We start from the raw sequence: 27,236 nt of genomic DNA, 5'->3' as shown, positions 1-27,236 counted from the left end.
CGACGGAAAATCCTCGTTTTCTTCGAGTTTCTTCATCATCATCTTCATCTCTCGAAGCGGCACTTTTCTCCATCCCCTACATCGGCACCGGCCTTCGGGCCATCCTCGACTCCGGTCCCGGCCGATGGAAAGGACTCCGTTCAAAAAGTGCCCAAAATGTGGGTCTAAATTTCCCCACACCGACCTCCATCAGGTGTGTAACCTTTGCCTCTCTCCAGAACACGAGGCCAGAGACTGCCCCGCCTGTAAGTCTTTTCGATCAAAGAAGACCATCCGGGATCGAAGAGCTCGACGCACCATGGCGCACTCATCGTCCGCAGCTCCACCGGACATCTTCGGAGACGGCGCAGAAGCTTCGGGGCAACTACACACCGAGCAGGAGGACGACGTCGTCAGTGCTTCCGAGGCCGACGACTCCGACGTGGAGGACATCACACCGGCGCAGCGGGTCGTGAGTACTGTACCCCCTCCCACCCCCGCGCCCAAAACCAAAGAGACTCAGGTTACACCCTCGCCTGCAGGCCTGGGTAAAACCAAACACGCAGCTTCTATCACCCCACCTTCGGGCCCGGTGTCGAAGCCTCCAAAGTCTCACGGCAGCTCGGGCTCGAGCCAGCCGACGCCTGGTGCCGAAAAACAGCATCCGGCACCGAAAAGAGTAATACCCAGCTCGACCCCGAAGCCACCGGTGCCGAAGCCTGGACTCTCGGTGCCGACCAAACACAAACTGCGCCGAAAACTCCTTCGACGCCGAAAAAACCGGAGGCCCCAAAAAAGCATGGCACACAGAAACCATCGAAGCCCTCGGCTCCGAAATAATCGGCGCCAGCGGACGACTCGGCGCCACTGGCTCTCTTTACACCAGACCCTTTGCAAAAGACTCTATCTAAAGATCCAAAGACTGGGCTATTGACTTTAATTATCAAGAAAAGACGCCTTGACACTCCGGCTCCTCCTCCACCACCCAAACGGAAGGACTCTGCTACTTCTCCCCTCAGAGTGCCCTCCCCACTACCTCCTCCCCTGCCTCCTCCACCCCCTCCCAGGTCTCCGCCACCTTTACCTCATTACTCTCCGACCCCGTCCCCAGAGCCGGACGACTGGGACCAGGATTATGACCCGGCGGACGCCCCAATGTACCCCACTCCACTGGGGACCCCAGACCCATGGGAAGACTACCATAACCCTGACATACCTGATATGCCTCAGGACGACCTATACCCATCCAGGCCGTCTCCTCCAGAGGACTCCTTAGGGTTTCATCATTTAGTGCAGAGAGCAGCACACTACCATGGGGTGGACATGCACAGCGAACCAGTGGAAGACGACTTCCTACTGGACACATTTGACATCCAGGACAAATCCACGTCTATTTTGCCCATGCTTAAAGGTGTCACCAAGCATGCTGCGGAGGTGTTCAAAGACCCTGTCAGGGCCAGGGTACTGAACCCTAGAATAGAGAAAAAGTACAAGGCAGCACCCACAGACCCTGCATACATTAAGGGCCCTGCTCCCTTAGATTCCCTAGTTGTCTCCACAGCTAGAAAGCGGGCTAACTCCCAGTCCTCAGGAGAAGCCCCACCGCCAGACAAGGAATCGAAACTTCTAGACGCGTCTGGCAAACGCACCGCCTCCCAAGCTGCAAACATGTGGCGCATTGCAAATACACAAGCGCTACTTGCGCGCTATGACAGAGCACACTACGACGAACTTGAGGCTCTTATGCAGCACCTTCCCGAAAAACACAAGCGCAGGGCTCATGAACTCATACAGGAGGGTAAACTAATTACAAACACCTCCATTAAGTGTGCCCTCGATGCAGCCGACACTGCTTCTAGAGCCATAAATACCAGTGTCCTGCTTCGTCGCCATGCCTGGCTCAGGATCTCAGGGTTCAAGCCTGAAGTCCAGGCGTCCATACTAAATCACCCTTTTGACCAACAAACTCTCTTTGGGCCAAAGGTGGACGAAGCGTTGGAAAAGATGAAAAAGGACACAGACACAGCAAAGTCTATGGGGGCACTCCAAACACAAGCCTCTAAACGTTCCTTTCGACGCTCATCCTTTCGTAGCACAGGCAGAGGCTTCTCCACCGATAGCGCCTCTACCTCCTACAAGTCCCCTCCTCAAAATACCTTTTCAAAGGGCAACCAAAGGGGTGGTTACAGAGGCAACAACAATAAGGGCAGGGGCAAAACTAACACCACCCGTTCTGCTACCCCACCCGCACAATGACTTCCCTCCGCTTCCCCCAGACCATCCCACTCCGGTCGGGGGCAGGCTACAAAACTTTATCCACGCATGGGAATCCATAACATCGGACAAATGGGTGACCCAAATCATTCGGTCAGGGTACTGTCTCGAGCTAACATCCACCCCACCCAATATCCCACCAAGGCACCGTCCAATGTCTCAAGAACATTCCACACTGCTCAAACAGGACGTACTCTCCCTCCTCCAAAAACACGCTATAGAGCAGGTTCCCCTCAATCAGCAAAATCTAGGGGTCTACTCCCTATATTTCTTAATACCAAAGAAAGACGGGACCCTCAGGCCCATTCTGGACCTCCGGCCTCTAAATGCCTACATACATTCAGACCATTTCCACATGGTCACCTTACAACAAGTCCTCCCGCTCCTCTGTCAGGGAGACTTTCTCACTACCTTGGATCTGAAAGACGCATACTTTCACATTCCAATACACCCCTCTCACAGGAAGTACCTCAGGTTCGTGGTGGACGGGCAGCATTACCAATTCACGGTTCTCCCCTTCGGGGTTACCACCGCACCACGGGTGTTTACCAAATGCCTAGCAGTAGTGGCAGCACACCTCAGACGTCAACATATTCACGTCTTCCCTTACTTAGACGACTGGCTAATAAAAGCCGCGTCCTACCACCAATGCGTGCAACATACAAACAGCACCATCCAACTGCTCCACCAGCTAGGCTTCACGGTGAACTACCAAAAGTCCCACCTCATACCATCTCACACAAAGCAATATCTCGGGGCCACTATAGACACCTCCAAGGGTATTGCCTATCCAAACGCAGCCAGAATCACAAGCATTCAAGCCTTACGCAAAACATTCCTTCCTCAACACTCTCTTCCAGCAAGAGTGTTTATGAAGCTCATAGGAATGATGGCGTCTTGCATTTTCATAGTGCCCCATGCAAGACTCCACATGCGTCCACTTCAAGAGTGCCTAGCACAACAGTGGAACCAGGCCCAGGGTCAGCTGACGGATCTGGTGTTGGTGGACGGCCGCACACATCACTCTCTGCAGTGGTGGAACACCACAAACCTTTCCAAAGGGCGGCCGTTCCTGGACCCGGTTCCTCAGGTGATTCTAACAGCGGACGCATCGCCCTCCGGCTGGGGAGCGCACCTCCTACACCTCACAATGCAAGGTCTATGGACGCCACAGCAAAAATCGCTCCACATCAACCATCTGGAGCTCTTGGCGATCTTTCTAGCCCTAAAATCCTTCCAAAAACAGATTTCGGGCAAAGCAGTCCTCATTCGCACAGACAACATGACTGCAATGTATTATATCCAAAAACAGGGGGACACACACTCTCCCCAGCTCTCCCGCTTAGCCCAGAGCATATGGAGATGGGCAATTCCCCAAAACATCTTTCTCCTGGCACAGCACGTTCCAGGCGTACAAAACACCATGGCAGATCTGCTCAGCAGACAAACGCAACAACTACACGAATGGGAACTGCATCCACAAGTTCTTCACCCATTCTTCCAACAGTGGGGGCATCCTCAGATAGACCTCTTCGCCACCCACAAACAAAAAATGCCCAAGCTTCGCCGCCAGATACCCACACCCATTGTCCAAGGGCAATGCGATATGGATGAACTGGTCAGGCAGATTTGCATACGCCTTGCCACCTCTCCCGCTAATTCCATTAGTGGTAAGGAAGCTACAGCAGCACTCCCTCACACTCATTCTAGTAGCTCCAACGTGGGCCAGGCAGCCGTGGTACACCACACTACTGCAACTATCAGTGGTACCACATCAAAAACTGCACCTATCCCCATGCCTCCTGACCCAGAACCATGGAGAAATCAGGCACCCGGACCCAGCTCGGCTCAAGCTTGCGATCTGGCTCCTGAAATCTTAGAATTTGGATACCTTAACCTTCCCCCTGATTGCATGAACATCATCATGGAAGCCAGACGTCCTACCACTAGAGCATGCTATGCCGCAAAGTGGAAAAGATTTGTAATTTACTGCCGTAACAATACAATCAACCCTTTAGATGCATCCATACAGCACATCATATGCTATTTGCTCCATCTTCACAGGTGTAACCTGGCATATTCATCCATACGCCTACACCTAGCAGCGATAGCTGCTTATCTACAAAACAGACAGCATTTATCACTGTTCAGAGTGCCCGCTATTAAAGCCTTTATGGAAGGCCTTAAACGAGTAATTCCTCCCAGGGCACCACCTTCCCCTGTATGGAATCTAAATTTAGTTCTTACACGGCTAATGGGTCCGCCTTTCGAACCAATGCATAAATGTGAGCTACAGTTTCTCACCTGGAAAATAGCTTTTCTCGTAGCTATCACTTCCCTTAGAAGGGTTGGTGAAATACAAGCGTTCACTATACAGGAACCCTTCCTACAAATACATCACAGCAAGGTCATACTTCGCACAAATCCGAAGTTCCTGCCCAAGGTCATTTCCCCCTTCCATCTCAATCAATCGGTGGAATTACCGGTCTTCTTTTCGCAACCTCAATCTGTTGCAGAAATGGCCTTACACACACTCGATGTTAAAAGGGCTTTGCTGTACTACATACAAAGAACGCAACCCTTCAGAAAGACTAAACAATTGTTCGTTTCCTTCTCTCCACCACATAAAGGCAACCCCATCTCTAAATCAGGGATAGCTAGGTGGATTGTAAAGTGCATACAAATTTGCTATCAAAAGGCAAAAAGAACATTATCTGTTCCGCCTAAAGCCCACTCTACAAGAAAGTTAGGGGCTTCTATGGCTTTTCTAGGGAACATACCCTTAGATGACATCTGCAAAGCAGCCACATGGTCAACACCGCACACCTTCACAAAACATTACTGTGTAGATGTGCACTCCAAGCAGCAAGCTAGGGTGGGCCAGGCTGTACTAAAGACACTTTTTCAAACCACTGCAACGGATACCGGTGGTCGCCGCTAAGGTTGGGTACTGCTATATAATCTATGCTAAGTGTACAATCTGCAGCTCATATGCCTCGAACGGAATATGCTACTTACCAGTATGCATCTGTTCTTGGCATGTAGAGCTGCAGAGTTGTACACGCCCACCCGCCTCCCCGGCTACCTGTATCCGTTCCAGTATATCTTATTTAGATACAACACACATGGGTTTCTCACTGTTGTTACTACGCTCCATCATTTCCCTGTTGGCGAAAAACAATCTGAGGATGGAGCCGAAGCCCATGCGCAGTACGGACCGAAGGAGGAGTCACCGAACTCGTGACTTCCAAAGACTGTCCAAAGAACAAAAACAAACTGCAAACATCCGGGCCCAACACCAGATGGCGATCTATGCTAAGTGTACAACTCTGCAGCTCTACATGCCAAGAACAGATGCATACTGGTAAGTAGCATATTCCTTTCTCGTGACTGAGTTTTGCACTTGGCGTGTCTTATTTATCACGCCTGTGCTTCTGGTTCGTTGCTCAGTTCCTGCCTCTTGCCCTTCGCCTCCTGGCTGCTGCCTGTCGGGCCTCCCTTGCGTGGGCCCGCCGGGTAGGCTCTGATTATGTCACTCCATATTGTCCTTTAGATTTTGGTTGGTGCCAACTTAGCGCACCATTGGGCTCTGGGAGTAGTTGTTCTTCCTTCCTTCATTATGAACTCTCTTCCATACTGGGATATGGCCTAGTGCTGTTATTCCATCCCATATTCACACAGTTGTGGTCTCGTGCCCTTCGGGTCGTCTTGTGGTGCCTATGGCTCCCATTGTCTTTTGCTCTTCCGAGCTGCTTGGTCTGCTGATTGGGTGCTCCGCCACAGCTTTCCTTATAGTCCGTCACCCTGTTGCCAGCTCATTGCTCTCAGGCACATTTTGTTGTTCTGTTGCAGACCCACCTCCCCCCTTGGGGTATGGCTGTGGTATCTATTCTAAGTTAAGGAGTTGGCGGCTAGATGTCTCTATCAGATGTACGAGTTACTTACCTTCAGTAACGACGTATCTGGTAGAGACGTTGTCTAGCCTCAGATTCCTTAACGCCCACCCATCCTCCCCGTTCTGCGAGGACCTTTCCAGATGGGGGTTCTCCATTATGCCTCTTTTCAGTTGGTGCTGGTCTCCTTCCAGGGTGCTCAAGTTGGTGCGAGCTTCTCAGACTTTGCCTTTTGCAACCGCCTTCCTCTGGTTGGCTTCTCTTCCGGTGGAGCGGCGCTTTTTGCTTTGCCTTCACAGGGGATTTATTTTTCCCTTTGTCTTCCTCCACTCTGGTCCCTTCAGTGTGGGGTCTTCTCCTATTCTTTCCCTCCCTCCCGCCTCCTCCTTCGGTTTAGGGTTTCTTGTCTCCTCTGCAGTCTCCTTCCTTGGGATCTGTTGGGCTGTGCCTCGGCCCTTCGATCTCTACAGGGGAAAGCGCCATTCCTTGTAATGTCATCTCGCAGTGGATTGTTGTTCTTCCTGTGCTCCACCATTGTTGGCCGGCACAGTTCTGCGTTGTAATGGCAGTCTTTGTTTGTCAGGATATTCTTCCCTTGTTACTTAGCCTCTGGGGAGGGTCCCTGCTTCGCTTTGCAGGGTTGTTTCTCAGAACGATGCTCTGCCTTTCCTTTTTGGTCTATTGATATGCAGTGTCTGACATTGTCCTTTATGATGATGATATGCATCATCAAATCTCTGTTTTTACGGATTTTTCCTTCTTCGCACACCGTTCCCATACTTTCACAGTTTTGTTGGTGGCTCCGCGTTGTGCCGTGGAAAAGTTTCTCCGAAGAAAACTGACAGCGCGCTGGGAGGGATTTGTATGACCTCGCTGACGTCACATCCGTAGCTGACGTCAGGGCAGGGTCATATGGCGCCGTCACCCGGCGCGCAGAGGTGCTGCGGCATAAAAAATCTGGATCCCATCTGACGCCTGGGGATAATTCTAAATTAAGGAATCTGCGGCTAGACAACGTCTCTACCAGATACATCGTTACCAAAGGTAAGTAACTCGTACTACACAGGGCTCAGCAGGTTCTGCATTGCAAATCATTCAGCAGTTGTATGTTGAACATGTACGCATGGATTCAACGCCACATCAAGGATTTCGTTCTCGAGTTTCCCTGACTAGTACAGACACCTGGGTCTTTCATACAGATCCTGGCTTATAGTTACCCTCAACTAATCCCATCAAGAAAGATAAATGAAACCACTTTCCCTTTTATTTAGGCATACCTTGTGCTTTTTTCATTAATGATGGACCCAGTAACAGTCTAGAGTTACTTTTGTTTGAGCCATGACTGGGGTGTTTGGTTTCATAGTCTCTTTTCCCCAGTCATTGCTCTTAGTCTTTTGTTAAATTTCTGAAAGTCTATGAACTTGTGTTGTCTAGGCTTTCATGGTACCTTGTCTTTTCATTCTTTTCCCCCTGCAGCTGTTCCAGATGTATCCACCTACCAGTATGATGATACTTCAGGTTACTACTATGATCCTCTCACTGGCCTCTATTATGACCCAAATTCTCAGGTAAGGCATGGACCCTGTTCCTTCCTGTCTCCTAAAGACTTTAATTTGCCTTGAAGCGCATCATTTTCTTCCAGGCGTGCACAGGCGCTAATATGCTGGACTTTGAGCTCTGAACTAGCATCCTAGAGAGGAGATGAAACTTGACATTTATTGCCTATCCTTGTCTTTCTTTTTTTAGTATTACTACAATGCTCAGACACAAAAGTACATGTATTGGGATGGTGAGAAGTGCACATACATTCAGGCCCCGGATCAAACGTCAGCTGCTCAGAAAGATGGAGCCTCCACCTCCAAGGAGGGCAAAGAGAAAAAGGAGAAGCATAAATCCAAGACTGCTCAGCAGGTTAGGTTTAATAGACACACCTCTAAATATCACTCCTTCACTTGCTCTTTCAGTTATTTCCGCTTCCGTTCACTGCTGTCATTGCTCACTCTTCTAAAAGTTTCCACCTCTTCCTTCAATCATGGTCTGCTGCTAACTCCTGGTACTTTGCTTTTTCAGTCTGTCACTCTAAAAACACCAACTCGTTGAAACGCATCCACTTTTCTTTAATTGCTCATTTAGCCACTTACTCCTTCTTGCACTTGGAGAACTCTTCCATCTTTAAGCCCATTCAACCTGCGTACTTTTACATGTATCCTTCACTGTGTGGTGGTTTACTTCACCATATGCTTCCCCTGTCCTGTGTCTCATACTAACCATATGCTGTTTTGTGCCCTTTGACACTGCCTTTCATCTCTGATTTCTAGTGCCTGCTAATAAAAGATGTGCTCACTTCAAAGTCACCCTGTCTGGCTCACGGAGTATACTGAGCCTTATTTCCTATCCCAAGCACTGTCCAAACGTTACACTGACCCTTGTGCTCGGATTTTCTCACCTTCCATGCCCCAGCTTGTTTCTTACTGCCTAAATCTGTTGCAGATTGCCAAAGACATGGAGCGCTGGGCCCGCAGTCTTAATAAACAAAAGGAGAACTTCAAGAACAGCTTCCAGCCTGTGAACTCCAAGGATGATGAGCGGCGGGAGTCTGCCTCAGCGGATGCCGGCTATGCCATCCTGGAAAAGAAGGTAATGCATACAGCTCTGGAGTGTATCCCCTGTCTTATTGTCTGAGCCATCTAGTATTTCTGAAATATATTTTCTGTAGATTCCTCACCTTATGAATCTCTTCCAGGACATATACTGAATCATGAAGCTCTAACTAATCTGTTTGAAACCTTATAAGGAGCATTCTAAGCAAAAGACTTCCCACAAAAAACGCTCAAGTGCCACAAAGGATATCTTCCCTCCAATGTCGCCCCTGTTCTCTGGAGAGGTCTCGGAGTCAGTGGCATTTGTTCCCTGACTCAAGCAGTACTAGAAGGTCCTGGGTTTCTTGAAGGGACAGTCCTTTTGCCAAAGGCAGCTCTTAATAGACTGTTTAACAGCCATAGCACTTTATTTGCAGCTTTAAAGGCTTGACTTATCTACAGATCATAGAGGATGACTAAGACATCCCGTTTCAGGATGCTGTTTGTTCTCTCCCACATGCCTCCTCTATCCCACCCCAAAACGCCCTGTCTAGGTTACAGAGAACCTCCGCGCAATCCTATATGCAGCAACTCCGACAACCTCACCGTGTGAGCATCTCCCAGACTCCTCCCCCCCCATATCCACTACGACTTAATTGTATACTACTTAATTGTAAATCAGCCAGCAAACGCCTCCGATATATTCGACCTCATCCAACACAATGAGTTAGACATTATCATCACTGAAACTTGGTTAAATCCTGCTTCCACTCCTATCTTAGACCTCCTAGGACCTCCCACTCACCACATAATTAGGCTAGCCAGAGTTATGAGGTTGGGCGGTGGCCTAGCCTGTATCCACAGGAACACACTCTCGATTTCTCTCTTGGGAGTCCCCTGTGCCTTCCTCCAGTGAATACCTGTGTCTCAGCATCTCTAATATGAACCTACCGGTTTGCAAACTTCACACCTTTTACCACCCTCCGGGTGGCAATCTCCCCTTCATTGAGCATCTAATGGAAATCCTCACTAGCAATGTCGACTCAGCGGTGGCCCAAATCTTCCTTGGGGATTTCAACCTTCACTGGTCTAACCCAACGACTCCGCTGTATCTTGCTTGAAATCATTCTTAAAGGATCAAGATCTGACTCAGCACTGTGACCAACCAACTCACACTAAAGGAGAAACTCTAGACCTAATCTCTAAAGAACAGACCATTGTGAGAGTGCCATCTTTCTTGCATGGTATGCCCCCACTTTTTGCTAAATTGCTGAATGTACTTTGACTGAGTGTACCCTGGGTTCCTGCCAATCAGGTGCCCAGGGCCTATGTTCCTTCCTTAAACCACACAAACTCCAAATTGGCAAACCCTAGCCACGTCAGCCCCTAGTAAATGGTACCCTAGGTACCCAGGGCCTTGTGGCCAGGGAAGGCCTCTAAGGGCTGCAGCACTCATTGTGCCACTCTCAGAGGCCCTGTACCCTTACACACACACACACTGCCCTTGCAGGCTGAGTGTCTGGGTGCAGGACAAAACAAAGAGTCAACATGGCACACATCACTGTGTACCATGCCCATCACCTACACTGCCAAGGCATATGTCAGCCACCCCTCTAGCTGGGTGCATTACGCCTATGGTGTGGGCACAGGAGCAGGAGCCCTGTGCCCCTACAGTACCCGGGTCCATTCCTGGGTGCTGTAAGTGCAGTGCTGTCATTTAAGAGTACATGGTGCTGAGAGCTCGTCAAACACGAGCTCCACAGCAACATAATGGCAACACTAAAGCCTGGGAAGTTTGGTATCAAACTTCTCAGCACATTGAACCCACACTGATGCCAGTATGGGATTTAATGTACTAAGCACCCCAGAGGGCATCTTAGAGATGCCCCCTTACAGCTAACTTACAATCCACGTCTGCTCTGAGGCTGCCCAGGCTGCCACACAGCAGACATGTTGCTGGACCCCTGGGTGGGAGAGCTCCTGCTCTCCCGGGCCTGCAACAATGCACATCCTGGGTGAGGTGAGAAATCTCCTCCCCCAGGACGAGCAAAGGGAAGCTTCAAAGGCATGCCGCCATTTGGAGTTTCCCCAGGCCACTGCAACCCCCCACTCTGGCGGGAAGCTTGGCCGGAAACCCCATACAAGGACAGGGGATGTGCCAGCCTGCCCACCCCACCCCTCAGGTGGTGGAGGCGAGGTGAAGCACATCTCCGGGCTCTCGCCATCTTGAAGATGGGAGGCCCTACCCTATCAGGATTAGGCTACTGCCCCCCTCCCACAGGAGAGAGGCAGGATAGGGGGTGTACCCACCCCAGGGCAAGGATCCATTCGTCCCTGGCCTTCACCTACCTGTAACACTCCTAAATCTAGTATTTAGGGGCACCCTGAACCTTCCTTCCTCAGATTCCGGATAGAAAACTACAAGAAGAGCAAGAAGGACAAGGACCTGCCCTGCAGCTGCTAAAAAGAGAAGAAGACACCAACTGCTTTGGCCCCAGCCCTACCGGCCTGTCGACTCTCGAACCTGCACCAGCGCGGCATCTCTCGTGGCCAGCAACCTCACCAACCCCGGAGGACCTGGCTACCTTTTGGCTCTAAGCCCCTGGGACTCCCATGAGTAGAGGCTCTACTCAAGAAACATATTTTTAACCCCTGGCAGCAGCCCGGAACCGCGGACCCATCACACTCTGCACCAGCCAAGCCTGGCCAGTGCCGGAGTGGACAAAGACCCTGAAGAAGACCCCATGGCGACTGTGACCCCGAGTCCGGCACCCAAGGACCCCCCTCGACATTCCGGAAGAAGCCTGCAACCTCAGAACAGAGTGCCACCCCAACCGCGATCAACCAGAGGGTAAGATTTCCGACATCAAAAGGCACCCGGCGCCCTGCGGCCCCCTGTGCCCAATCCCGGGGTACCCACCTAACCTACAACTTCTCTTCCAGGGGATCCTCATCAATATTCATAAGCACTGAATATTCCCGCCCATGTGAGGGGTCCGGGGTCCCCGCACATGGGCGGGAATATTCAGTGCTTATGACTTTGATGAGGATACCCCTGGAAGAGAACTAGGATTACAGGTAAGTAACTTACCCTTCTCTTCCAGGGGATCCTCATCAATAGTCATAAGCACTGAATATTCCCGCCCATGTGCGGGGACCCCGGACCCCGCACATGGGCGGGAATATTCAGTGCTTATGACTTTGATGAGGATACCCCTGGAAGAGAACTAGGATTACAGGTAAGTAACTTACCCTATCCAACTTACCTCTCGAAGTGGTGGTGGCACCTGAAGCATCCTCGTCCCCGAGCTTGCAGCCTTTTTCCAAACCGGAACATTCCCATTGATTTCCATTGAGCGCCCGAAGGCTCAAAAGCACCCTGCACCCAGCCGCCCGAGTGGCCCTGGCAGTGCACTCTCTACACTAACCTACTTCCCCACTTGCCCTGAGTAAGTGACCAGGAGCCCAGCTCCCACAGCCGCGTGGCTTGCCAGACAGCAGCCATCAACCAAGGCCCCCCTATCCCTCATAGGATAACATTGGGCCTAACTCTCTCTGCACCCGGCCGTCCTGAAACCGCTGAGGGTGAACCAACTGTACCTACCTGACACTGGGGGACCCCTGAGTCCATGCCCGGAATTTCAACTCTGCCAGTCGAGTACTTACCCTTAAACCGCTAACTTCATTTTACTCATAGGGTAACATTGACTGGCTTTTTCTTCAAAAATCTTCTAAGTGTGAACTTTTCAAAACTGCAAATATTCACCAAAAATCAGCCAAGTGACAAAAACTAATTTGCTCACCTGCTCCTAGGTGAGCTCCCAGTGCTGGATCTTGGTGCCCAGCCCTGACTCTGAAAAGTGTCCACAACTATACTTACTTCTAACTCCTTTTTCTCTCATAGGAAACCATTGTCTGCTTTTCTGTGAAATTTCTTCTAAGTGTCTACTTTTGCAAATTTGAAATATTCTTTTAAAATCGTACCATTTCTGCAAACGAAATTACTTACCTGTTTTTGATAAGGACCCCAGTCCTGGGTCTAGGTACCCAGTCCTGGATTACTAAAGTAACGATAAAGTACTCTACCTGCAATTTGTATTACTTGCCATAGAGATCCATTGAATGTTTTCTTTGAAATAATTTCTAAGTGCTAACTTTTGAAATAGCTAAATATTATTTAAAAATCATTACAGTTATTAAGTCGACTTTCCTCACTTGATTCTGAATACTGACCCAAGGCCGGTTCTAGGAGCCAGACCTGGAATTCCAAAAGTAATTTATTACAAATAACCTGAATTTACCATTGAGCTCAATGCATTGTTATGTTTAGGAAATAGGATTGTTTATTGCAACCAACTGTGACTGTTTACACAAATTTATTGCTTAAGGCAAAAGTATTTATATTTAACCTCTCATTCTGAGAAAGTATATTTTGACCCCCTTTGTGGTTCTAAAAATAAAACAAGCATATATTTTATATATATAAACCATTGGCCTAGAGTTCAGTTATTGAGTGTGTGAAACCATTTGCTGACTGAGTGTGGACAACAAATGCTTTACACTGTCCTCTGGTACTGCCTTACTGCTCGACCAAGCTACCACTTTTGAGAGTAAGGTCATACCTAACTTTGACCTCTATCAGCCTCTGGGGGACTGTGGACTCTGTACACCCTGTACCTATTAGGGAACAGTATATACAGAGCCACTTTCTCACATTGGTGGATCAGCGGTGGGATACAAACTTGCATTTGTTGGACTACTTAGTTACCATCTGATCACACGACAGAACTCTTAAAAATTGCCTTTAGAATTCTGATTGGTTTTTCCAAAATTACTAAAAGTCTTGCTAGGGCCTTGCTTAAGTCCCATTAGAATTTTAGAAAAATAAAAGTCACTATAGTCAGGGTAGAGGGTTAGAACTGTCAGGTTAGAATGTCTCAAACAAACCCAGCTATTAGTGATAATAATAACATGGACCTGGTGGAGGAGCTCGACCTCACACCTTACTTACACTTGTCTTTCAAGGAATTGAGGTCCTTATGTAATCTCAAAAATTTACAAATGGGTCAGCATCCAACCAAACAAGGGCTCCAGGAGCTCCTGGCTGAGTATGCTAAAGACCACCCATCTGAACATGGTGATGGCCAGTCAGATGAGGAAAGGGAAACAGGGGAGGTGGACAGCAACCTCCCCATACTATTCCCTAGGGAGGAGATGGCACCCATACCCTCCCACTCAAGACATAGCATCTGGGCACCTAGAGACCACACAGGTGGCTCTGGTCCCAGAGACAACACTGGGGGACCCCCCAGTGAAGAGGACAGCCTTGTGAGGCTGGCCAAAAGAATAGATCTAGAGTCCAGGCTCCTGGCTCTAGAAAAGGAAAGGAGAGAGATGGGTTTAGCACCCATCAATGGTGGCAGCAATAATAAAAACAAGGATAGGGAGGAAACTTCTGATCCTAAAATCCCCAACGGGATTGTCCCTAAATTTGAGGAAGGTGATGATATCACCAAATGGTTCACAGCCTTTGAGAGGGCTTGTGATATCAGGAAAGTAAAGAAACCTCTCTGGGGGGCACTCCTGTGGGAACTGTTCTCTGGTAACTGCAGGGACAGGCTTCTGACTCTCTCTGGGCCAGAAGCAGGATCCTATGACCTCATGAAGAAAGCTCTGATTGAGGGATTTGGATTCACCACTGAGGAGTATAGAATTAGATTCAGGGGGGCTCACAAAACCCAGACCCAGTCCTGGATTGATTTTGTAGATTTCTCAGTGAAGACACTGGATGGTTGGTTAGCTGGACATGGTGTGCAGGATTTTACTGGATTGTACAATTTATTCATGAAGGAACATATTTTGAGTAACTGCACAAATGAAAAGTTGCATCAGCATTTGGTAGACCTAGGTCTAAAATCCCCCCAAGAATTGGGAAAAAAAGCAGACCACTGGGTCAAGACTAGGGTGACTAGGACGTCCACTGGGAGGGACCAGAACCAAGGGGTCCCAAAACCTCCCCAGAAGAGAGTGAACCCCTTGTGGATAAAAGAAAGGAGTCCCAGGTAGCCCCCCAAAAACCTGACCAGGAGGTTGGGCCCAAAGACACCTCACAAACTAAACCAGGGTACCAAGGTAAGAATTGGGATCCCAACAGAATATGGTGTTTCAACTGTCAGAAGGCTGGACACCACACCCAGGACTCTAGCTGTCCTAAAAATAAGGTTCCTAGTACAGCTCCAGGGGTGACTAGTGTAGCCCCAGGGGTTGCCAGTGTAGCTTGGGAGGGAGGGTCCTCAGATGAGGAAGTCCTCCTAGCTTTCAACTGGGGAATGGGCCCAAGAAGCAAGCTGGAGATCCCAGAAGGAAGTAGACACTTCCACCACCTACTGGTGAATGGAATCCCAGCCACTGCCCTGAGAGGTACCTGTGCCAGTCACACTGTGGTACATGACAGGTTGGTATTCCCACACCAATATGTCCCAGGGGAAACAAGAAGGGTAAGAACTGTCCCAGGGGGAGTCACTGTTAGGCCTGTGGCTATAGTGCCCCTAGCCACAGCTGGGTCCCTTAGATGGAGAAAAGTGATAGTCAGTAAAAACCTCCCCCTTGATTGTCTCTTGGGGAATGATCACTTAGATGTGGAACTGAGACAAAGAGAGGTGCTGGCCCAATGCCAGGCCTCGCCCAAAGAACCTGTGGGGGCTCAACCTGCAGTCAGTGCAGCTGAGTCCCAAAAGAGTGAGAAGAAACAGGGTAGGAAAGGTGGGCAACTGTTAGCCACAGTTCCAGAGAGCCAGGGAGATTCTATCCCAGTAAGGGAAAACTCCCACAATGGCACTGGTAAAGCCCCCCCTAGCCAACCACAAGACCTGACTAGTCAGGCAACTGTCCAGCCTGAATTAGTGGCTCCTCAGGTGGCAGAACAAAGGGTGGAGAAGGGGTGTTTTGCAGCGTGAATCTTTCTGGATTCACTATGCTGTGCATTATTCCGCGAACTTGTGGTTGGGTCCGGATTCGTAGTCTTTTCTTTGTTTTTTTGTTTTTTTTCGTAGCCCAGGTGGGCGTCGACGTCCACCATTTGGTGCACCTCCCGTGACGTCGTCGTGCTTCCTGCGGAAGTCCCACCTTTGGGGCGCCATCTTCAGATTCTTTTTTCCGCCGTTGGGTCTGGATCGTCATCGGGAAGCTCCAGAATTACACTCGAAGGAAGAAGGAAGAAAAGCGAGTTTCGTCGATAGAATCACTAGAAGATATCAGGAAAGGAAGAGATTTCATCAGGAGCGCGAAGAAAGGAGGACCAGCGCCCCTTTTCTTCGACGGCCTTGGAGAATGCACGCTCAGAGACCCTGAGCGCAATGGACAAGACGCCATTCAAGTTCTGCCCAAACTGCCACCACAAGTTCGCGCAGAAAGACCAGCATCCGGTCTGCAACCTCTGCCTACCGGTCGATCACCAGAGTATCGACTGCAACGCCTGCTCAGCCTTCGCGCCGAAGACACTCAGGGTGAGAGAGCGGCAGAGAAGAGACAACGCCAACATGGATGGCAAGGGGAAGCCCCCGACGCTCTACGATCTGGGCCTCTCCACGGACGACGAGGACAACGTCGCCGAGACAGCCGAAAACTTCACGGTCGTAGAGACCGACAAGAAAAAAGAAGACTAGGTAAGAGAATCGTCGAGCGCAAAACAGAAAGTACCTCGACAACACGAGGGTGACTCGAGAAAATCTGAGTCAAAGTCCACGAAGGGAGCCCCGGCGCCGAAAACTTCGACGTCCAAAGGGGGAACCACGGACAAGAGGCCGAGCGGATCCTTAGAAAAAGGACTCCCTGGTGCCGAAAGACGCCGAAAGGCAAGGGTCGTCGAAAGCATCCCATGAAACGGGCCGATCGACGCAGAAAGAACGTTCGACGTCGACGCAAGTTTCATCGAAAAGACCCGCGGTCGACGCCGAAAGCATCTCCGAGATGGAGAAAAAGAAGAGGCGGCTCGAGGCCGAAATGGAGAACATCCTTCAAAGGAAGAAGGAATTCAAGATTCCAACGGTTTCATCGGCGGACGTCGGTGAGGTCGAAGACGAGTTCGACGCCGAAGGGCTGACAAGGGATCTCGAAGAGGAAGAAGAGCCCTATTATGAGGGAGAAGCCGAGGAAGAAGACCAACGGTCGTTCTACGAATCGGCGGCATCTACCAGCAACGACGTCGAATGGCACGATCTCTACACCGAAAACCCGGAGGAGCCCGTGGACACGTACCCTTCGAGGCCTTCGCCACCCGACGACATCGGGGTCTACAATATGGTGGTCAGGAGCGCAGCAATGGCCTTCGGCGTCAAACTCGACGAGGAGAAACCGAAAGCCGATTTTCTCGTCGAGACACTGCTCCCCATCCAGACAAGGAGCCAGTTCCTCCCCATGCTGCAAAGCGTGATGAATCAGGGGAGAGAAGCCTTCAAGGAACCTGCGACCTGCCGGTCGATCACGCCCAGGACAGAGAAGAAATATAAGCACTCCTCCCTGGACCCCCCTTACATCAAGGGTAGCGTGACTGCGGACTCCATCATAGCCTCCACGGCCAGGAGAAGGGCCAACGTACCAGCAACTTCGGGCCCACCTCCGGATAAGGAGAGCAGGAGGATTGACCTCACAGGAAGAAAGGTCGAGAGGAACGCCGCAATGCACTGGCGCATGGCGAATTCAAATGCACTCCTCAATAGACACCAATACCAGCACTGGGATGAGATGGGGGAGCTAGTAAAGCACCTCCCCGAAGAATACCGCCAGAGAGCCTCTCACCTGATAGACGAAGGCAAGAACATCGCCAACTCCTGTATAAAGACGGCGTTGGATGGGGCAGAGACTTCAGCAAGACTCATGGCCATAGGGGTCACAGAGAGGAGGCATGCATGGCTAAGAATCTCGGGATTCAAACCGGAAATGCAGAACAACATCCTTGGCACCCCCTTCAACGGAGAGACACTGTTCGGAGCAACAGTGGACGACAAGCTCACCCAGCTGAAAAAAGAAAACGAGACGGCGAGGTCCATGGGGGCCCTACAGCTGAGGGGAATGAGGCGAGGAAATCCCTCGAGGAGACCCTACGGTAGGGGAGGAAGCCAGCAGGGGACGTCGCACCAGGCGTTCCAACAAAGTCAGCAGGGTGAAGGTCACGGACAAGGTCAGCAGAAGCAAAACTGGCAATATCAACCTCGGGGCCAGTCCTTTCGCGGGAGAGGGAACGGACGTGGCCAAAGGAGGAGAGGGGGCGAACAGCCCTCGACGAAGTGACTCAGCACGCAAGAGGACGCCTACCCTCGTCAGGACCCCAAGGGTGAGGCGCAAACAAGTGTCATCAGGGGGAAGAGAAGATTCAAGAGCCTACGAGCATACGACACCAGTAGGCGGAAGACTGAGGTTCTACCTTCAGGAGTGGCGGCGTATAACCACAGACAAGTGGATACGGAACGTTGTGCAGTACGGATACTGCGTAGATTTGGAGAAAAGACCTCCAAACAGGAAACCAAAGGGAAGACTGAGATCGGCCCAAGAACTGGCAATACTCAGAGAGGAAACGTGGAAACTCCTGCAAAAGAGAGCCATAGAGACAGTGCCGTTCAGAGAACGCAGCAAAGGGGTCTACTCAAACTACTTCGTGGTTCTGAAGGTAGACGGCGACCTCAGACCCATACTAGACCTCCGTTACCTAAACAAGTTCATCAGAACGCAAAGGTTCAAAATGACTTCACTGCAGGAGGTTCTGCCACAGATAAGAGAAGGGGACTTCATGGTCACCGTGGACCTCAAGGATGCCTACCTTCACATCCCAATAAACAGAAGGCACAAGGCCCTTCTAAGATTCAACATCGAACAAGAACACTACCAGTTCACGACCCTGGCCTTCGGATTAAAATCAGCACCAAGGGTCTTTACAAAATGCCTGTCGGCGGTAGCGGCGCACCTACGAAGGCAGGGAATACATGTCTACCCCTACTTGGACGACTGGCTGGTCAAGGCAAACTCACGCGGGAAGTGCGAGAGGCACGCAAAACGCGTAACAGACACCCTCACGAATCTGGGATTCTCGATCCACTGGGGAAAATCATCGATGGAACCGGAGCAGGTGAAGATTTTCCTGGGGGCAAAGATCAACTCCCGCAACAGTACAGTAGTGCCCAGCGACAGGAGGACAGAGGCTCTACTGAAGGAGGCGAAGCTCTACCAGAAGGGGCGAGCTCTGACAGTGAGGGCTGTGAGCAAGATGATGGGGATGATGGCGTCCTGTATCCAGCTGGTGCCGAATGTACGCCTGCACATGAGACCATTCCAGGAATGGCTACAACAGCAATGGTCACAGGCAAACGGAAGTTGGGAGGATCTAGTGGTTGTTACGCACGCAGTGCAGGAGGAGATAACTTGGTGGAACAGAGACAACATAACAACAGGGAGAAGCCTGACACCACCAATCCCAACAGTGACCATTACCACGGACGCATCGCAGAAGGGATGGGGAGCGCACATGGACAACCTCAGAGTGAGGGGTCTATGGGCCCCAGCAGATGCGGTCCGCCATATCAACTACCTCGAGTTGAAAACAATCCTACTAGCCCTGAAGGCGTTCCAGAGACACCTGTTCAACAAGAGGGTGTTGGTCCAAACAGACAACACCACGGCGATGTTCTACATCAACAAACAAGGGGGGACACAGTCGTTCCCACTCTCATCCCTAGCTCAGGAGATTTGGAGATGGGCCATACCTCTCAGGATAGATCTACTGGCAATTCACCTACCGGGGAAGGACAACGTGGAGGCAGACTGGATAAGCAGGCAGACCTCAGCATCACACGAGTGGGAGCTCAATGGCCAGGAAACGGAGAAACTCTTCCGGAGATGGGGGACTCCCACAATAGACCTATTTGCAACACGCCACAATGCAAAATGCCAAAGCTTCGCGTCCAGGCAACCAGATCAGCAATCCAAGGGAAATGCCCTATGGATAAGCTGGTCGAGGACATTTGCCTACGCCTTTCCACCGATACCCCTGTTGCACAGAGTGCTCGACAAGTGCAGAACCAGCAACATGACTCTGATCCTGGTGGCTCCGCAGTGGGCGAGGCAGACATGGTTCTCACAAATTCAAGAAATGGCACAAGGCGACCCATACAGGTTCGAGAGGAGGAAGGACCTGCTCTCAATGCAAAACGGAGAGGTCCTGCACCCAGAGCCAGAGACCCTCAACCTGGCGGCATGGCTCCTGAAGACCTAGAGTTCGCACACCTAAGATTGCCGCCGAGCACGATGCGAGTGCTACGGGAGGCGAGGAAACCAACTACACGAAAATGCTACAGCGCAAAATGGAAGAGGTTCACTGTGTGGTGCCGGAAAAAGGGCCTGCAAAACAGAATGACAAGAGACTCAACAGTACTGAGGTACCTCACACACCTTCTAAAGAGTAACCTCTGCTCGAGCTCACTAAGGGTACACCTAGCGGCCATCGTGGCCTACACCAGAGGTGAAAAAGGTGGAAGTTTCTTCAGCTCGCAGGTGGTGAGGAGATTCATGGAAGGAGCCAAAAGGATGGCCCCCCCGAAAAGGTTGCCGCCGCCGGCATGGAATCTGAATGTGGTCCTGACGGAGCTCATGAAGGCACCGTTTGAACCCATTCACAAGGCCACACTGCAGATGTTGACTATGAAAACAGCCTTTCTGGTGGCCATAACCTCACTACGCAGGGTGAGCGAGCTTCAAGCACTAACGCTGCAGGAACCCTACATTCAGATTCACAAAGATAGAATAGTCCTGAGAACGGACCCACACTTCATGCCCAAGGTAGTGTCGGCGTTCCACATGAATCAGAGTATTCAGATACCAAGTTTCTTCCAAAACCCGACTACAAACGCAGAAAAGGCACTGCACACCCTCGATGCCAGAAGAGCGGTGATGCACTACATTGAGAGAACCAAGGAACTCAGGAAGTCGAAACAGCTGTTTGTGTCCTTTGCTACTAGCTTCATGGGTAGGCCAGTGACTAAGGGCACCATCGCAAGGTGGATTGCCCTCACTATTCAATTCTGCCACAAACAGGCTGGACAGGAGCTAGCGGAGGGGCCGCAGGCTCACTCCACAAGGAAGAAAGGGGCCACCGTGGCCTTCCTGGCGAACACGCCCATCCAGGACATATGCCTCGCGGCAACTTGGGCATCTGTGCACACGTTCCCGAAACACTACTGCGTGGACATTCAGATGAACAAGGAAGCACAGGTTGGACAGAAGGTGCTTCAGCACATTTTCAACGACCAACGCTCATCTACCACCCAGCCGCCACAGAATTAGGAAAACCGCTACAAAGTCTATGCACAGCATAGTGAATCCAGAAAGATTCACGCTGCAAAACGAATAGTTTCTTACCTGTCGGTGTAGTTTTGCAGCTTGAAGATCTTTCTGGATTCACTAGCGAACCCACCCACTTCCGCCAGGAAGATGAGGCTGGAGTAAAAGAGGGGGTAAAATGGAAAAGATCAAAGAAATGAAAACATACAGATAAAGGGACAAGAAGGATTAATCAATCGCCTAGGGTTAAAAAAAAAAAAAAAAAGAAAGGAAAAAAGAACCCGAAGATGGCGCCCCAAAGGTGGGACTTCCGCAGGAAGCACGACGACGTCACGGGAGGTGCACCAAATGGTGGACGTCGACGCCCACCTGGGCTACGAAAAAAAAAAAAAAGAAAGAAAAGACTACGAATCCGGACCCAACCACAAGATCGCGGAATAATGCACAGCATAGTGAATCCAGAAAGATCTTCAAGCTGCAAAACTACACCGACAGGTAAGAAACTATTCGTTACCTACCAAGAGTAGGGACCCCCTATCCTCAAACAGACCAACAGCCAGGACCCAAAGAAAACTATAAAATAGCTCCCTCACTTGCCAGTCAGGAGCTAAAGGTGTGGTTCTGGGCACTGACAGCTGTCAGCAGCCTCTGCTGGGTGTTAGCCTTCATGGCAGCCCTAACCTTGGCATGGTGGCCTAACCCCCTGCCAAATAGCAAGTCAGGCCCCCTGACCTTATTGGTCATGGTGGGGTTGCTCAAGCTGTGGGTAGCCTCTGTGGGTAAGCTGGGCCTAGCCCTGGCTAAGTTAGAAACTACCGAGGTATACACCACTAAGCCCAAAATAGCAAGATGGGACAAGGACAGTAAAAGACAAGGAGAGGAGCCTTGGGAGTTAGGTCCTGAAACTAAAAAGACAGGCCAGCTCCCCAAAGGGACTGACCTAGGCAGCAGGATGTAAGGCAGAGTAGGCCCTGCAACTTTCAAACCACTTCCCCAACTCTTCCTCGCCTGAAAGACTAGGTAGACTCTCCCAGCTTTGGCAGAAGTCTCCTGGCCTTTGGGCTGGGGGGGGGCTTGTGTGAGAAAGTGGGTTTCTGTTGCAGTAACCCCCCCCCCCCCCTTTTTTTTTTGCCTAATAGCTGATGCACTTTTCCTTGTTGTGCCCTGGGCTCCTGCCAATCAGGTACCCAGGGCCTGTGTTCCTTCCCTAAAATACAAACTCCAAATTGACAAACCCTGGCCACATGTCAGCCCCTAGTTGTTCAGCCCCTAGTAAATGGTACCCTAGGTACCCAGGGCCTTGTGACCAGGGAAGGCCTCTAAGGGCTGCAGCACTCATTGTGCCACCCTTAGAGGCCCTGTACCCTTACACACACACACTGCCTTTGCAGGCTGAGTGTCTGGGCACAGGACAAAACAAAGAGTCGACATGGCACACATCTCTGTGTGCCATGCCCATCACCTACACTGCCAAGGCATATGTCAGCCACCCCGCTGGCTGGGTGCCTTATGCCTATGGTGTGGGCACAGGAGCAGGAGCCCTGTGCCCCTATAGTACCCAGGTCCATTCCTGGGCACTGTAAGTACAGTGCTGCCATTTACAAGTACGCGGTGCTGAGAGCTCGTCAAACACAAGCTCCACAGCACCATAATGGCAACACTGAAGACTGGGAAGTTTGGTCTCAAACTTCTCAGCACATTAAACCCGCACTGATGCCAGTGTGGGATTTAATGTACTAAGCACCCCAGAGGGCATCTTAGAGATGCCCCCTTACAGCTAACCTGCAATCCATGTCTGCTCTGAGGCTGCCCAGGCTGCCACACCGCAGACATGTTGCTGGACCCCTGGGTGGGAGAGCCCCTGCTCTCCCGGGCCTGCAACAATGCACGTCCTGGGTGAGGTGATAAATCTCCTCCCCCAGGATGAGCCAAGGGAAACTTCAAAGGCATGCCGCCTCTTGGAGATTCCCCAGGCCTCTGCAACCCCCCACCCTGGAGGGAAGCTTGGCCGGAAACCCCATACAAGGACAGGGAATGTGCCAGCCTGCCCACCCCACCCCTCAGGTGGGGGAGGCAGAGGTGAAGCACATCTCCGGGCTATCGCCATCTTGAGGATGGGGGGCCCTACCCTATCAGGATTAGGCTACTGCCCCCCTCCCACAGGAGAGAGGCAGGATATGGGGTGTACCCACCCCAGGGCAAGGACCCCTTGGTCCCTGGCCTTCACCTACCTGTAATGCCCCTAAATCTAGCATTTAGGGGCACCCTGAACCTTCCTTTGACAGATTCCAGATAGAAAACTACAAGAAGAGCAAGAAGAACAAGGACCTGCCCTGCAGCTGCTAAAAAGAGAAGAAGACACCAACTGCTTTGGCCCCAGCCCTACCGGCCTGTCGACTCTCGAACCTGCACCAGCGCGGCATCTCTCGTGGCCAGCAACCTCACCAACCCCGGAGGACCTGGCTACCTGTTGGCTCTAAGCCCCTGGGACTCCCATGAGTAGAGGCTCTACTCAAGAAACCTATTTTCAACCCTGGCAGCAGCCCGGAACCGCGGACCCAACACACTTTGCACCAGCCAATCCTGGCCAGTGCCGGAGTGAAAAAAGACCCTGAGGACGACCCCACGGCGACTGTGACCCCGAGTCCGGCACCCAAGGACACCCCTCGACGTCCCGGAGGAAGCCTGCAGCCTCAGAACCAAGTGCCACCCCAGCCGCGATCAACCAGAGGGTAAGATTCCCGACGTCAAAAGGCACCCCTGCACCCGGCGCCCTGCGGCCCCCTGTGCCCAATCCCGGGGTACCCACCTAACCTACAACTACCCAACTTACCTCTCGAAGTGGTGGTGGCACCTGAAACATCCTCGTCCCCGAGCCTGCAGCCATTTTCCAAACCGGAACATTCCCATTGATTTCCATTGAGCGCCCGAAGGCTCAAAAGCACCCTGCACCCAGCCGCCCGAGTGGCCCTGGCAGTGCCCTCTCTACACTAACCTACTTCCCCACTTGCCCTGAGTAAGTGACCAGGAGCCCAGCTCCCACAGCCGCGTGGCTTGCCAGACAGCAGCCACCAACCAAGGCCCCCCTATCCCTCATAGGATAACATTGGGCCGAACTCTCTCTGCACCCGGCCGTCCTGAAACCGCTGAGGGTGAACCAACTGTACCTACCTGACACTGGGGGACCCCTGAGTCCATGCCTGGAATTTCAACTCTGCCAGTCGAGTACTTACCCTTAAACCGCTAACTTCATTTTCCTCATAGGGTAACATTGACTGGCTTTTTCTTCAAAAATCTTCTAAGTGTGAACTTTTCAAAACTACAAAAAACCACCAAAAATCAGCCAAGTGACAAAAACGAATTTACTCACCTGCTCCTAGATGAGCTCCCAGTGCTGGATCTTGGTGCCCAGCCCTGACCCTGAAAAGTGTTCACAACTATACTTACCTCTAACTCATTTTTCTCCCATAGGAAACCATTGTCTGCTTTTCTGTGAAATTTCTTCTAAGTGTCTACTTTTGCAAATTTGAAATATTCTTTTAAAATCGTACCATTTCTGCAAACGAAATTACTTACCTGTTTTTGATAAGGACCCCAGTCCTGGGTCTAGGTACCCAGTCCTGGATTACTAAAGTAACGATAAAGTACTCTACCTGCAATTTGTATTTCTTGCCATAGAGATCCATTGAATGTTTTCTTTGAAATATTTTCTAAGTGCTAACTTTTGAAATAGCTAAATATTATTTAAAAATCATTACAGTTATTAAGTCGACTTTCCTCACTTGATTCTGAATACTGACCCAAGGCTGGTTCTAGGAGCCAGACCTGGAATTCCAAAAGTAATCTGAAAAGTAATTTATTACAAATAACCTGAATTTACCATTGAGCTCAATGCATTGTTATGTTTAGGAAATAGGATTGTTTATTGCAACCAACTGTGACTGTTTACACAAATTTATTGCTTAAGACAAAAGTATTTATATGCAACCTCTCATTCTGAGAAAGTATATTTTGACCCCCTTTGTGGTTCTAAAAATAAAACAAGCATATATTTTATATATATAAACCATTGGCCTAGAGTTCAGTTATTGAGTGTGTGAAACCATTTGCTGACTGAGTGTGTACAACAAATGCTTTACACTGTCCTCTGGTACTGCCTTACTGCTCGACCAAGCTACCACTTTTGAGAGTAAGGTCATACCTGACTTTGACCTCTATCAGCCTCTGGGGGACTGTGGACTCTGTACACCCTGTACCTATTAGGGAACAGTATATACAGAGCCACTTTCTCACAACCTGCAATTTGAATTTCTTGCCATAGAGATCCATTGAATGTTTTCCTTGAAATATTTTCGAAGTGCTAACTTTTGAAATAGCTAAATATTATTTAAAAATCATTACAGTTATTAAGTCGACTTTCATCACTTGATTCTGAATACTGACCCAGGGCTGGATCTAGGAGCCAGACCTGGAATTCCAAAAGTAATCTGAAAAGTAATTTATTACAAATAACCTGAATTTACCATTGAGCTCAATGCATTGTTATGTTTAGGATATAGGATTGTTTATTGCAACCAACTGTGACTGTTTACAACAATTTATTGCTCAAGACACAAGTATTTATATTCAACCTCTCATTCTGAGAAAGTATATTTTTATCCCCTTTGTGGTTCTAAAAATAAAACAAGCATATATTTTATATATATAAACCATTGGCCTAGAGTTCAGTTATTGAGTGTGTGAAACCATTTGCTGACTGAGTGTGTACAATAAATGCTTTACACTGTCCTCTGGTACTGCCTTACTGCTCGACCAAGCTACCACTTTTGAGAGTAAGGTCATACCTAACTTTGACCTCTATCAGCCTCTGGGGGACTGTGGACTCTGTACACCCTGTACCTATTAGGGAACAGTATATACAGCGCCACTTTCTCACAACCATAACCCTAGATCCCATTACCCCTTGTGATTGGTCCGACCACAATAGCATCCTCTTTTACATTAACAGGGAGGTATTGATGAGGAAGGCTCAACCATTGAAATCGAAGATATGGAAAAGAGACCTCGGATCAATAAACTCTTAACGATCTAGCTGGCCAATGTAAATCTGCCCTCTCCGCCCAAGCTGATTTGATCGAGGTGCAATCACTCACCAATGCCTACAATTCGACAATTTCCTACATCATGGATGACATTGCTCCACTCCAACACAAAAATGCCTCAACTAAAATATCAAAACTACAGTATAATGACAACTTAAACACAGAACGACGCAACCTCAGGGCAGTTGAACGGTCCTGGCGATCCAATCCTTCCTCGGACCAACTAAAACTCCTTGGAGATATCAGGAGCCTCTACAATAAACAAATCAAGAGTGCCAAGGCTGACTACTTCAGACACCAACTGGATCAAGCGGAAAACCACCCCAAGAAATTGTTCGAATTAGTCAAACAGCAATCAGTCGTTGGTCCAAACCAGTCTGAACTTGGTGGCAGCCCACCCTCATGCGTTGATCTTGCCGCTTTCTTCTCGGAGAAATCAACTCATCTCTGCTGACCTCACCTCTAAGAAGGCTCTATTGCCTTCCTCAAGTGTCACTCCCCCCAATCCCCCTCCCTTGACCCCTTTGATAAGGACAAATCGACCACCAAGAACACCGCGTCGTGGGGTACCTTTATCCCATCTAGTGACAATTATATTCACAAGATTCTTCAGAATATCAACCACTTCAGTGACCCGTTGCCCCTGGCTGTCTTCAAAGAAATCAAGAATGCACTCCTCCCCACCTGGACAAGGATAGTAAACTCTTCTTGCGGTGACAAAACTGATCTCAATAATTTCTGCCCCATTTCCAACATCCCTAGCAAAACTTCTAGAAAAATGTGTTCAATCTCAACTTTGTGGTCACATAGAGAATTATCAACTTCTGGACCAGCATTAATCTGGTTTCAGGAAGGGACACCGCACCGAATCGGCTCTCACTCACATTATGGATGACATTTTAAAAATGCTTGACATAAATGAATCCTGTCTCTTGATTCTCCTTGACCTTTCCTTCGCTTTCGACACGGTTAATCATGACAACCTCCTATCCATTCTGCAAAACAGAATGGGTTTTGCTGACCAGGTGTTAAAATGGTTCTAGTCTTTCTTACTTCACAGATCAGAGTCAAGGCAAACCACT

The 27,236-nt window shown here is 50.0% G+C and overlaps 2 protein-coding genes across 3 annotated transcripts in view; both read left to right on the top strand.

The window, feature by feature from the left end:
* The window catches only part of LOC146797067 (RNA-binding protein 10-like), a 297,765-nt gene that overhangs the window by 205,412 nt on the left and 65,117 nt on the right, over positions 1-27,236 (top strand). Inside the window, exons 18-20 of the mRNA XM_085629688.1 lie at positions 7,623-7,714; positions 7,893-8,057; positions 8,637-8,783. Of these exons, the coding sequence (XP_085485814.1) occupies positions 7,623-7,714; positions 7,893-8,057; positions 8,637-8,783 (404 nt within the window). The remainder of the gene's footprint in view (positions 1-7,622; positions 7,715-7,892; positions 8,058-8,636; positions 8,784-27,236) is intronic.
* On the top strand, positions 13,703-21,329 carry LOC146797068 (uncharacterized). Of its 2 annotated transcripts, none has more exons than XM_085629690.1 (2): positions 13,703-15,677; positions 21,151-21,329. In XM_085629690.1, exon 1 carries the CDS (start codon positions 13,787-13,789, stop codon positions 14,789-14,791), a length of 1,005 nt encoding a protein of 334 aa, XP_085485816.1. In that variant the 5' UTR covers positions 13,703-13,786; the 3' UTR covers positions 14,792-15,677; positions 21,151-21,329. The 2 variants fall into 2 exon arrangements, with proteins under 2 accessions (XP_085485816.1, XP_085485815.1); XM_085629689.1 differs by having other exon boundaries at positions 21,143-21,329.

This window comes from Triturus cristatus, chromosome 10, assembly GCF_964204655.1.
Source record: "Triturus cristatus chromosome 10, aTriCri1.1, whole genome shotgun sequence".
In the NCBI taxonomy this organism is placed as follows: domain Eukaryota; kingdom Metazoa; phylum Chordata; class Amphibia; order Caudata; family Salamandridae; genus Triturus; species Triturus cristatus.
This window is presented reverse-complemented; position numbering and strand designations above follow the sequence as displayed.

Excerpts from the sequence above, each read along its gene's own strand:
- LOC146797068 (XM_085629690.1), top strand. The coding sequence starts at position 13,787 with ATGGGTCAGCATCCAACCAAACAAGGGCTCCAGGAGCTCCTGGCTGAG.